This window comes from Antechinus flavipes, chromosome 3, assembly GCF_016432865.1.
Source record: "Antechinus flavipes isolate AdamAnt ecotype Samford, QLD, Australia chromosome 3, AdamAnt_v2, whole genome shotgun sequence".
Lineage (NCBI taxonomy): Eukaryota > Metazoa > Chordata > Mammalia > Dasyuromorphia > Dasyuridae > Antechinus > Antechinus flavipes.
In genome coordinates, this window is record NC_067400.1 from 593,610,157 (window position 1) to 593,623,711 (window position 13,555).

General features: G+C 39.2%; 1 protein-coding gene across 1 annotated transcript in view; it reads right to left on the reverse strand.

Moving 5' to 3' along the window:
* Window positions 1-1,184: 1,184 nt before the first annotated feature.
* Window positions 1,185-13,555, reverse strand: part of TNFRSF8 (TNF receptor superfamily member 8) — a 60,508-nt gene continuing 48,137 nt past the window's right edge. The window contains exons 4-6 of the mRNA XM_051990845.1: window positions 11,808-11,960; window positions 1,802-1,895; window positions 1,185-1,371 (exon numbers count right to left, since the gene is read on the reverse strand). Coding sequence (XP_051846805.1) covers window positions 1,185-1,371; window positions 1,802-1,895; window positions 11,808-11,960 — 434 coding nt within the window. The remainder of the gene's footprint in view (window positions 1,372-1,801; window positions 1,896-11,807; window positions 11,961-13,555) is intronic.

A 13,555-nucleotide genomic window follows, 5' to 3' on the forward strand; every position in this document is an offset into this window, starting at 1 on the left:
TATGTATTTTCCAGAGAGGCTTAGAGAGATTTACATGAACTGATGCTAAGTGAAATGAACAGAACCAGGAGATCATCATACAAGGCAACAACAAGACTATATGATGATTAATTCTGTCATGGCACCTCTGATAAAGCCTGTGAATCCCTTCTCAGAATAATGTTTTTAAATGAATAAAACAAAATTCACAAAATTATCCAAGGAAACCAATCATTTTAAAATAAAGATTTAATATTTTTCTATCCAACTTCACAAATTCCTTGAAATCTATCCATAGACCCTTTGGGTATTCTACAAACCCCCAAGTTAAGAAGCTCTGATCTAGGTCAACTCCCTCATTTTATAGACAAGGAAGCAGACATTTTGTAGGAAAGGAAACTGAGGTTGAGAAAAGTAGAATGACTCTCAAGTTCAGCGAGAACTACAATTCAGTGACAGATTGGATTCTAAGACTAGATCTTTTCCACTATAATATACGGTCTCCATTCACAAGTGCCACGAAAAGACAAGGCTGGACCTCCCCTCTTTCTCTGCAGAGCAAAGGAATGGTACTATGTATGGAACACTGGTCAATGAGTCCATCATGTTTGCTGATCTGTTTTATTTACCTCTTTCTTTTTTATTTCTCACAAGGGATTGCTCTTCAGGTAGAGAAGAATCAGAAGTATACTGGGAAATTAAAGTGACAAGAAAAACATATGATACAGAAAAATACAGAAAAATGTTTTTAAAAGAAAAAAAAGAAGGAAGCAAAGAAGGGAGAGAAGGAAGGACAGGGTTAGAAATGTACTGATCACAAGGGTCTGAAGACACCAAGGAAGGAAGGAAACAAGGAAGGAGGAAGAAAGGGAGGACAGAGGGAGTAAAACAAAAAAGGAGGGAAGGAAGGAAGGAAGGAGAGTAAGAGAAAGAGAGAGAGACAGAGAGAGAGAGAGAGAGAGAGACAGAGACAGAGACAGAGACAGAGACAGAGACAGAGAAAGAAAGAAATTTAAGCTCAGATTCTCTTACTCTGGGCCTAGTACTCTCTCTAGTAACTTGAGTAACGCATTACTTCTTGACTTCAGGTTTCCCTGGGAAATGTCAGTAAGTGAGAAATGATCTCTCCCCCATGCCCACCTTGTTCCTCTTGGGTTGTAGACCCTTTTTGCCTTTGGGGTAAGGAAGTCTCTACTGGCCCTCCCCTACTCCATCAGAAACAAGGAATTACCTGGATTGGGTCTTCCAGTGAGAGATGGCGAAACAGTCTCAGTGTCTTGGGTTAGACTCCAATCGGTTGTGGTGTTGGAAGGCTCTGTAATATTTGTGATCCTGGCAGTGGGAGAGAGCGTGTGTAAGCTGATGATGAAGATTGGTGATCCTGAGGACACCCTGTATGCCAAATGGTAATGCCAAGGATTAGCTATTTCCTCACTCTCTGTCCTGGCAGAAGGACCAGTCTCTAGGAGAAGGTACCAGCCCCCAGTTCCTGGTGTACTTGGTAGCATCTGGAACTGACTTTGGGATGACAGGAAAAGAATCCACCCACCCTACTCAGTCTTCCAAGACCCGCTTCCTCCAGGAAGCTTTCCCTACTGTAGGCCTGTATTCCAACCTCCATCACACTCTTCCCTGAACTCCCATGGGTCTGCCTCTGGACCACCCAGTTTTGCATCTGATTCTATTCTGCCTTCTTTCTCACTCAGTCTTAGGATCCCAGCTCTTCAAGTGAAAAGGGATCCCCCAGAGGTCATCTGGTCCATCCTTATGCCCTCAGAGAGCTCCTCCCCAGCTTGCCTACCCATGGGAGCCCCAGGGTTACCTGGGGTTAGGCAGACAATCTTTGGCATTGGAGCTAAAGTTGGAAAAGGTCCCAGGAGGGCAGGGTTCACAGACAGTGTCCTTCTCCAAGGTGCCTGTGGATAGAAGCAACTCCCCACATTAGCATTACCATGAGCAGTCCCCATATTTTTAGAAAGATGAAGTGGAGCTTTTCTTTGGATGCTGAGGATCTCAGAAAGAGGTGCTCCAAAATAAATATTATTTTACCTAGAGAGATTGCCCTCTAAACAGATAGATGACTATAAACTACTTAACAGTGAGGACCAGATGAATCCACTTTCTTTTCTAATCCTTCAGAGAATCACAGAATATCAGAACTGGAAGAGGCCATATGGTGCCCAGAGAAAGGAGAGGATGTCCCTAATAAATGGCAGCTTATTGGTAACTCTCCCATTAGAGTGAAAACTCTTGAAGGAAGGCAGTGGCTTCCCCCCCCACACACACACCCTTTGTTTTGGCCCTCTCAACACTTAGCATAATGCCTGGCATATAACGAACAATTAATAAAGGTTTGTTGACTGATTTCACTTTTGTATTTGTTAAGTCATCATTAAGTCAGTCAATCAACAAACATTAATTAAGCACCTCCAGTATGATAAGGACTTATTCGGAATGCCCTGATTCATATTGTAGGAGAGTGAGATCCCGAGATTCTACATGAGAGCTAAAAGGACCTCTGACCCTATCTAATTCAATCCTCCTCATTTCATGGATGAAAAAGTCCTGATTCCAAATCTTCTCTTCATGATACCCGGCCTGAAAAAGTATCTTTTCCAGAGTTAAAAAGCAAATCAGTGGTAGAATTTGAACTAGGACCCAGGACTCTTGGCTTCCAGCCCATTGCTCTTTCAACCTTACTTAAACATAAACAGGTTTAGACAGAGGTAAATCTGGAAAGGACCTCAGAGGCTCTCTTGTCTAACTTGCTCGTTTTATGGAGGAGGAAAATCTTCCTTGATGTTAGTGTCTTTCCTCTGTGATTATTATCAGTGTTTCACTGTAGCTTGTACCCAGTCCTTTGCATGTTGTCTGCCCCATTTAACCATGAAGTTCTCAAGGGCAGGGACTGTATTTTACCTTCCTTTGTATCTCTTGTACTTAGCACAACGCCTGACACATATTTACAAGAGAGCTTGCTCTCTTGAGAAATTCTCCCTAATGGGAACTTTGGGAAAAAACAGAGAACTGGTTGTCTTCAAGGTAGACAACAGAGCTGTGGCTTAGCGGAAAAACTGCTAGATTTAGTCAGAAGAGCTGGGTTAAATCTTGTAAATATTCTCATGCAGCTCGTCTACCACCAGTAGAATGTAAGCCTCTTGAAGGCAGGAATTGTTCCATTTTCTTCTTTGTATTTCCAGCATTGTGTCTGACACACTGAGACACGTGTTCCTTTCGATTATCACTTAACTCTCTTGGGTAAATCTCTCAATCCTAATTTGCTTAGCTCTAAAGCAAGGGTATTAAATTAGTTATCACATAACATAATTATGATTATTCTGTAATATACACTAATGTAATTATATAAAGTTATAATCCACATAATTCCAATTTTATGATCTTAAAGAAGACTTCCTGAGAGAACTGAAGAGCAGTGAATAGGTTTTGGTGCCATCTTGTGGCCATCCAGTACAACCCACCAGACAAGCACAATTAACTGAATCTGGAGGGACTGGTTGAAGTTCTCATTTAGAAAGGACCTTATAGATCATCTAGTCTAATCTCCTCATCCTATAGATAACAAAACTGGTCAGCCAGACCATCACTGGATCAATAATGACCTCGCGCCTCAGACTTTGCATAATACTTTCTTTTCAATGGGAATCCTGTAATATTACATATTATCAAATCATAGAATTAGATCCTTTGCTGGTCATAGGCTTATAGATGTAGAGAGAGAAGGGAGGGAAGGGATCTTAAAGTGTATTCCCATTCTACATAAGGTCGCTAAAGTTGAGGCTTTGGGCTCTTTGTTTTTTCATACAGATGAGCCTGCACTCTAAGCATAAATTAAATCTAGAGATAATTGTCTCTGTGTTGATTCGGTGACTCCCAGCAGTGTCTAATCAATGGAACCGCAGATAATTTTTATCACAGTATTAATGGTGAATTTAGTTTGGACATCTATAGTTCACAAAATTGCTGTGAGGATCAAATGAGATCACATATGTAAAATTTGAATCCTTCCTGGCCTCTTTCCTGGACTTCAAAATCATACCATTTGTCACCTTAGAGTTTCCTTCAGCACTTGGACCTCCTCATCCTTGAACACCCTATAGGGTGCTGACCCTGGAATACTCCTCAGTAAAGTCTGCTCTGCCTTTTCAAATTGGTCAGTTCTTGCTGAACTTGCATTTTGTGAAGGGCTCCAGGCAGGCTTGCCTTTATTCCCTTCTTGAATTCAGGTTCTGTTGATGACTTTCTGTGGACTTCAAAGCTAAACCCCCTATCCAGTGGGGCTGCCGGGCTCTCTTGTTGTGTTGCCTTCCTCATTAGGAGGTAAGCTCCTTAAAGGCAGAAACTATTTTTCTTTTTATTGCTATTTATATTCCAGAGCTTATTACAATGGCTGGCACACAGACCATGGTTACTAAAAGCTTGTTTTCTTCCTACAGTACTTTGTGAACCTTACAGCATTTTACCAATGCTAGCTTCCATATCATCATTATTATTATCATCATCATACTTGAGAGGTCTTATGGTTTAGCAGGAAGCACTCAACATGGGGACTGAGGATATCTGAATTCTTATTCTGGTTCTCCTAAGTAAGTACCAGAGAGAGGACTGTGAGAACTGAGTGTGGATCACAACATAACATTTTCATTTTTTTTTTTTGGTTGTTCATTTGCATTTTGTTTTCTTACTCATTTTCTTTCCTTTTTTATCTATTTTTTCTTATGCAGCAAGATCATTATATATTTATGTTTACATATATTGGATTTAACATATATTTTAACATGTATAACATGTATTGGATTGCTTTCCATCTAGGGGATGGCATAGGGGAAAGGAAGGGAAAATTTTGAACACAAGGTTTTTCAAAGGTGAATGTTGAAAAATTAGTTGTCCATGTGTTTTGAAAATAAAAAGTTTTAATTAAAAAAAAAACTAACTTGGTACCAATTACAGATGAGCTGAAGAGGCTGGGGATTCTAAGCATGGAGATGTGAAGACCCATGGGAGATGGGACAGTTGTTTTCAAGAATGTCCAGGGCCATTACATGGGAAAGGGATTAGAATGCTGTTTGGCTCTGCCAGTCAGAATTTGGAGCAATAGGGAGAAGCTGAACAAAAACTTCCCAATAAAATTGGCTGTCCATTAGTGGGGAAATGAATGTGAATATAATAGAACATTATTGCCCATAAGATATAATAAATATGAAAAATTCAGAGGGCTGCCCTATTATCCCATTCATTCTCTTAGGAATTCAAGTCAAATCATCCTTTCTTTCCTACCACTCATCTATAGGTGTTGTGTTTCTTGAAGGCAGGAAGCAAATTTGTTTTTGTTTCTGGGTCCCTAGCATGTAGCACAGTAACTGGTATATGCTCAGTGCTTAATAAATACCTTTTCATTCATTCATTTAGAGAAGCATGAGAAACATTCTAAAAATGATGTAGAATAAAGAAAGCAGGATCAAGAGAAAAATCTGGCTACAACTATATCAATGAAAAGAATGAGAAAACTGAAAGGGAGCACCATGCAAAGATAACAACCAAAAAGTTTGGTCCTGAAGAAATGTTGAGAGAATAAATCCACCTTTCTCCATTCTGTGCAGAAATAGAGGGAAGGAAGGAAGGAAAAAAGGAAAGAAGGAAGGAAGGAAAGAAGGAAGGAAGAAAAGAAGGAGGGAAGGAAAGAAAGAAGGAGAGGGAAAAGAAAGGAAAAAAGGAAGGAGGAAGAGAGGGATGCAGGGAGGGAGGAGGAAGGAAGGAAGGAAGGAAGGATGAAAGGAAGAAAGGAAGGAAGAATGGAAGGATAAAGAAAGAAGGAAGGATAAGGAAGGAAGAAAAAAGAAAAGGGAGGAAGGAAGTAAACAAGCATTTATTAAGTATCTACTATATTCCAGGTACTGTGATAAGAAAGCACTTTACAAATACAGGAAAGAAGGAAGGAAATAAGCATGTATTAAGTGCCTACCATATGCCAGATACTGTGCTAAATGCTTTTTAAAAACATTTTCTCATTTTATCGTCACAACAATCCTACAAAGTAGTCACTATTGTTATCCTCATTTTACAATTGAGGAAACTGAGGTAAACAGAAGTAAAGTGATTTGTCCAGAGTCACTTAGTTCAGAAGTGACTGAGGTGTTTGAACTCTGGTCTTCCTGATGTCAAGGCTGGTACTCTAGCTTCTTAAACTGTGGGTCACAACTTCACATGGCATCCCATAACTAAATGTGGGGTTCTCAAAATTATGATTTATTATTAGTAAATGTTTGTTTTGTATACCTATTTTATATACCTATAGACCTGGGGTTCCATACAAATTTCTTGGACAAAAAGAAGTCATGTGAAGAAAAAGTTTAAGAAGCTCTGGTCTACCTACTATGCCATCAGCTGTCTCTGGTGGAGGACTAGGGGTGTGGAATATTATCTATAACATCAGACTCAGTCAATGACTTTACTAAATTGCTTTTTTTCCTCTTCTTTTTTTATCTTTTGTTACAATGAATGGCTCATTGGGCAGAAAAAGAAAAAAGGCCATATTTAGAATTAAGGGTGATATAAAAAATGGTGGTACACATTTTTAAAATAAATAAACACAATGGCCTGCTTCAAAGGATCAGATATTCCCCTTCCCTAGAGGTCTTCAGGTGGCCACCACTTACGGATGCTGGAGAGGATGTCTTTGGCTGGGTCCAGGCTGGAGAAGATGTTCTCCGGGGTTGTTACAATTTGGTAGAGAGGTAGAATGATACATGGTAAAAAAGTGAGAAACCTAGTAGGCTAACATTTATGAACTGAGTGTCTATGTCACTACCATGGACAGTTACAGAGGGTAATTTTCTGAAACTCATTTATCTCATTTGCAAAACATAATACCTGTAACTCCCTCCTTTCTAGATGAGACAATGAGACATTTGACCAACTTTAATATGCTAACTAAAGGCTATTATTATTTTGTGTAACCTAAGATAAATCACTTTGGCTCCTTGAGCCTCAGTTTCCCCATATGTGGAAAGAGTCACTGCAACATGAGATCATTGATCTTGAGCTAAAAGGGAACTCAGGGGCCATCTAGTCCAACTACTTCATTTTATAGTTGAGGAAATTGAAGCTCAGGAAAATTGACTTCCTGTAGATCCTTCAAGCAGTAAAAAGTCAGATTTCCTGACTCTAGAACCAATGGGAATGAACATTGGCATAGTCTAGCTCCTTCCCATTCTAAAAGTCTTGTGATTTCATCTGTTGCACTCCATTGTTTTTTAGGAAAGAAATGAAGATGATAAATAAGAGCAAGCGATCTGTCCCCAAAGAGTTTAGAGCTGAAACAAGTTATCTCTATCCCCTTATCACATTGCCTCTTTCTGGTTTATCAATCCATTCTGCAGATGCCAGATAAAGCTTATGTGGTAGTTCCTTCTTTATGGGAAATTCTAAAGGGCTTTCCAGATGTGATAGGTGAGGGAGGGTGATAAGAAAGAAGAAGTCCCACAGAAATTCAATGTACTGACCTGATGATACTATCACCCATGAAAGACCTGTCCATTTTCCTTCCTCAGATAGGGAAAGTCCAAGTTAGGCCAAATAATTATACTGATCACTAAGCATCAATCACAGAGTCTCAGAACTTTAAATTCTGAAGGTGACTGAGGCTGTATAATCTCATCTGATCAATAATGTTTTTGTAAAAATCCTCCGTGAGGGGTCTTTCAGCCTTTGTTTGAAGAGTTCCAAGGAACAGGAACGCACTACCTCCTAAAGTCATTAAACTTTGGGACAACTCCCACTATCAGGGAATTTTTCCTCATATCTAGCCTAAATACACCTTTTTGTAACTCTTGATCTGCCCCCTGCAGGCTGAGCAGAATGAATCTGATCTTTCCTTTATGTGAAGACCGAGTTAGCACCCTGGATACTTTAGAATCAACCGGACTCAGGATAAGCAAAAGCCTTGGTCTTTGTTCTTTGTCGAAGTCGGAGGAATAGACATAGGAATCTCCACACCTCTCCTCTTGCTCTCTCAGCCAGGAGTCACCTGGCTTGTCTTATTCTACTCTTTAATCCCTCCTCCAAATCTCTCTATACACCAACAGATTGAGCCAGCACAGAGTGATGGGACAGGCCATTTTCCAAGCAAATGCTAATAGAGTATTGTCCAATAAGTAATTAGCCTTAAGTGCTCGATTATTCAAGTACATCTGCTCAGAGATTCAGCCCTTTACATCTTTATATCTTAGTCTTTTATGAACATGAAGAAAACTTCTTTTCTCTTTTCTCGCCACCCCCTCTCCCATTCTCTATCTCACATAAACATTCTTCTCCAGGCTCAATATTCTTAATTCTTTCAACCAGTTCTTATTAGAGCTTATCAAAGTCCTTCTTAAAATATCATGTCCCCGATTGAACATAATGTTCCTGATATCTGACCACAGCAAAAAAACATAGTTGAGAACATTTCGTTGCCTTTAGACTATCATATCACTTTGTAAAACTATAAGGAGTTCACAACCAAAAAAACCTCCAAATGTATTTAATACCCTAAGTTGCCTAGGTAAGCCTCAATTGAACTTATATTTAGGAATTTATTTTTGGACCTAGAACACATAATTGGACTTTGCATTTGTGCCTACTAAATTTTATTTTATTAGTTGGATCTAATGTTCTAACCTATCAAGATGGATTTTGGATCTGTCATCCAATGTTAGTGTTCATTGTCTTTCCCAAATCTGTGTCATCTGTAAATCTGATAAGCATACTATCTAGACCTTTATAGCTAAGTTACTTTGGGTGGGGGCAGAGGAAACCTAGATTTGTGATCCCATCAGTAAGAGAAACTCTTGACTGATGCATAATGCCAACATATTTGGGACTTCTCATCTTAGTACCCAGGGCACTAAGTGGTTAGGCAATTTGCCCAGAATCACAGAGGTAGGATAGGTCAAAGATGAAGCTTGGATTTATATTTTCTAACACTTAGACCCATGCTCTCTCCACCCTTCTGTGCTTAACATAAAGGAAAATGTTAAACAGCAGAGACTCATGCAACTCTTTGGCTGCTCTAGAGACTTCTTCTAATGTGACATCATCACTCATGCAGCTCTGTGCTATTGTCTAAGGGACATCTCTCCATCTTGTCCCTAAGAAGGGAAGGATTCTATCAGAAACTCAGCAAACTGAAGAAGAAAACTAAAACCTCATATCCCCAAGTCTGGTACCCATCCCCTTGATCAAGTTGTCTTCTTCTTGTTTATTTCCAGTCAGGAAACTAGCACAAACCACATTTTAAGAGGATGGTCTTAACATTTCCCATGTATTTTCCAGGCTCTGGAACATTTTTGGGCCCATTTTTCATTCAATGGACATTTAAGCATTTCTAGGTGCCGGGCACTAAGAAAAAGAGACAAAAATGAAAACAATTCCTGTCTAAAAGAAACTTGCATTCCCAGAACCTCTAGAACATATCCAAAGGTATGTTCTAACAATTCTTCCATTATACTTCCTTCCCCTCTTCTAGTAATATATTATATATAGCAACAATATAGTAATCTACCTGAAATCTAAAGGATTGGGGGGAGTACTTCCTTCAAAACTCAACTCAGCTATCACCTCTTACGGGCAGTCTTCTCTGAGCCCCCAATGTCTCATGTGAATAGCCAGTTTATATTTCCATAGATTTATAGACTTGGGGCTTAGAGGTCTAAAGGGCTACAGAAGTCACTTTGTCCAAGTCTATCATTTTTACATTATGAGGAAATTGAAATCTAAATGCAAGAGGCAAGTCTCCTGAGTTCTGGTCCCATATCCAAACTTGCCTAGGATCCATCCAAACTTTATGTCCTAGAGCTGTCAACACGTCCAAAACAATTCATCATCTTTCCTCCCAAAACTTTCCCTCTTCTAAACTTCCCAAGTACTATTGAGAGCACCATCATTCTTCCACTAACCCAGTATCATGACTTCAGTATCCTTATCAATGCCTCTCTCTCTGTTTCTTCTTTGTCTCTCTCGCTGTCTCTGTCTTTTTCTGTCACTTTGTCTCTCTCTCTATCACTCTGTCTTTGTCCCTGTCTATCTATGTCAGTCTGTCTCTATCTTTCCAATATCCAATCAGTTGTCAAATCTAATCATTTCTCTTAGACAGCCATGACCCTGGTTGAGGCTTTCATCCCCTTTTATCTAGACTCCTGCCATGCCTCTTGGTGTACCTGCTTCAAATCCCTCCACTCCCTTCCCTATTCCATTGTCAAAGTCTAAGTGATTTTCTTAACATACTAAGTCTGACCCTATCTCACTCCCCACACAATAAATATCAGTGGCTCTGAATTATCCCTAGATATAATCAGATATAAAATTCCCTGTTCTGGTATTCAAAACTTTTCTGAATCTGGTCCCTACTTTTCCAATCTCCTCCATTATTCTTTTACATACACTCTACAGTTGCATTATACCCAACAACATATTGTTGCTCCAACACAATATTCCATTTTCTATCTCCAAGACTTTGCACTTTCTGTCCTCAATGCCTCTGTCTCTTGGAATGCCTGGTTGTGTTAAGCTTCAGCTCTAAGTACTGCCCACTTCAAGAGACCCTCCCTGTCCACTAGCTGCTAAAGTCTCACTCTTCTATCTACTTTATACATCTCTTATAGATATTGACTCTGAAGTACCTGGGTGGTAGAGGACCAGAAAACTGGCCTGGGAGTCAGAGAGGCAAATTCGGATCCTGTCTCAGATGCTAGCTATGATAATCTGGGCAAGTTGATTAATCTTCCTCAGTTCTCATATAATAATAACAAGAGAATATTTCCCACAAAGTGGTGAGGATCAAGTGAGACAACATTGTAACATTCTGTAAATCTTAAAAAGTTACATATATAATATATCATATATATATAATGTTTATATTATATCATGTTATACATTATAATTATATCTCTAGATGTAATATATATATATATATATATATATATATATATATATATATATATATATATATATATATATAGTGTCTCTGATTAGACCCTTGAGGGCAAGGATGGTGCTAAGTGCAGAGACAAAAGTGAAACTGTGTTTGCATTCAAGAATCTACATTCTAATAAGAGAGATAATACATGGGTAATAAATGCTTGTTGATCAATAAATTGATTAACTGAAGAGGCAGTAAAGTGTAATGATTATCAAGAAGAACTGAATTCAAGCCCTGCCTATATAACTCTGGGCAAGTCACCAATCTATATTGATGAAGAATGTTTCTTCCATAAGTGTTTTCTATATAGATGAACTCACAATTATGGAACCTACCTCCTTTCTCTCCCCTCCAAAAAAAAAAAAAAGAGTTGAATTCAAATGTCTGTGTGTCACATTTTAAATTGTGTGATCTTGGGCAAATTCTTTAATTCTCTGGGCCTCCTCATTTGCAAAATGAGAAGTTGAATTAGATGACCCCTGAGACTCAGTTCCAAATCTGTGATTCTCAGCAGAAAAAATAATTAACAACCCAACATTCTTAAAGAAAAAAAACCAGAGAGCCTCACCCTTTTTACTCTGTTTTGAAGGAGTATTTATTCTATCCATCATCCAAACAATTGTACAAAAGGATGAATTCCCAAGTGACTACCTAGACACACCCTTCTTACCTCTTTTTGAAGGAGTGTTTATTCTATCCATTATCCAACTCAATTGTACAAAAGGATGATAAATGACTGCGCAAGTAGACTTATGAGCTAGAGGTCATTCACTTCAAAGGGACTGGGGGGATCTTGGTAGAGAAAAGGAGGAAGGCTGCAGGAAAGAAGATGGGGGGGGTGGAAATTCCCTACCTTGGTGTTTGACTCTGGCCTCCGGTGGGCACAGGGAGTGTTTCACACAACGGGCACAGGTGTACCTGACTGCTGTGGCACAGAACATACCATCCTGGCATTTACAGACCCGAGGGGAGTTCCAGGTACACGGAATCTTCTCCACAAGGTCACCTAGAAAAGAGAAACCATTCAAGTACAATCCAATAGAGCTTAAAGGAAGAGCAGAGGGAAGCAACAGAGTTTGAGAGTGAGAGAGACCAAAAGAGTGGAGAAATCTCAGTGGCCTGAGGGCAGCCTGTATTTTTCAGAAGGGCAATTTCAGTGAAATATAAGCTCCATATAAATAGAAACAGTTTTTTATTTTATCTTTGCATATCTAGCTCTTAGGACAGTGTCTTGTACCTAGTAAGAACTGAATCGATGCTTATTGAACTGGATTGCATTGGAGGAAAGTCTGAGAAGTGGGAGAAACTTTCCCTATAAGCTAGACTTGGAGTTAGGAAGATCTTGTTCCAAATTCTGATTCTGACACTACTTGTGTGATACCAAGAAGATACTACTCTGATCTTTCAGTTTTTTAGGTGTAAAGTCAGGGGGATGGACTACATGGCCTCGAAGGTCCCTCCAAATTTAAATTTATGCTCTCCATCTTGAGCAAGGATGGATGGACTTCTCCTTTGTTGGATATTAGAGGACCCTGTAATTCCTAAATGAACTCATTCTATTTTGCTTTGTGCTATAATGATTGATCTTTCAAGTCTGATTTCCTCTACTAACCTATAAACTCTTTGAGAGTAGGGAACATATCTTATTCATTTCTGTACCTCCTGATAGCCCCCAGACATATAGCCTCGAATATAGTAGACCATAATGTATGTTTATTAAATGAAGGAATCATAAGATGAATGGTTGGATGAATGGATTGAATATGCTCTGAAATATACCAATTTAAGGGATTATTTTTGCTACTCTAATACTTGCTCAATATTTCCAAAGATCCATGATTTTTCATCAGTATAGGTGCTTCTGCTGCTTACCCTGACTCACAAATCACAGCTTCTCCATGTTTTTTGTAGCCACTTCTCTTCATAAGTTATCATGCCCACCCCACAAAAAACAACAACCCCTCCATCCCGGTAGCTACAATTCAGGCAATAGCCTCTCTGGGTTTGTCTGGATTGGTCCTCCATTGACAGCTGTGAGACGCAAAATTGTAAGGTTTTGTTTTCACAGTTGAAAAGTTTCAGAGTCTCACAGCCTCCCTCTCCACTGCCATGGTTAAAAACAATGCGACATAAGTTTTAGGGTCAGTACATCCTGACTGAAGAGAATTACAGGATGTCTTAAGTCAACAGAAGTAACTGCAGGGGCTGGTTGAGTGCAAATGACCTGGGTTTATGACCCAAGCAAGCAAAAGTTTTAATTGAGAAAATGTAATAAACCTCATGTATATTGCCTTCTCCTCCCTTAAGGAGGAGACAGTCACCATTTTTGAACATATGATGATGTGGCAAGGGGAGGGGGGAACATGGAAACATATCCAGGAGTGTCATGAAATATTAGATTTTGGAAGGGGCTCCTCGAGTGAAAATTCTGGGGAGGGAATGATGAGGCAAGGCAAGGTTATGGAATATAACTGCTGGTTTTGGATTCTGTAAATTGTGTTTATGCTCTCTCAAAGGGACATGACGCTCAATTCTTTTTTTTTTTTTGTTAATAATTATAACTTTTTATTGACAGAATCCATGCCAGGGTAATTTTTTACA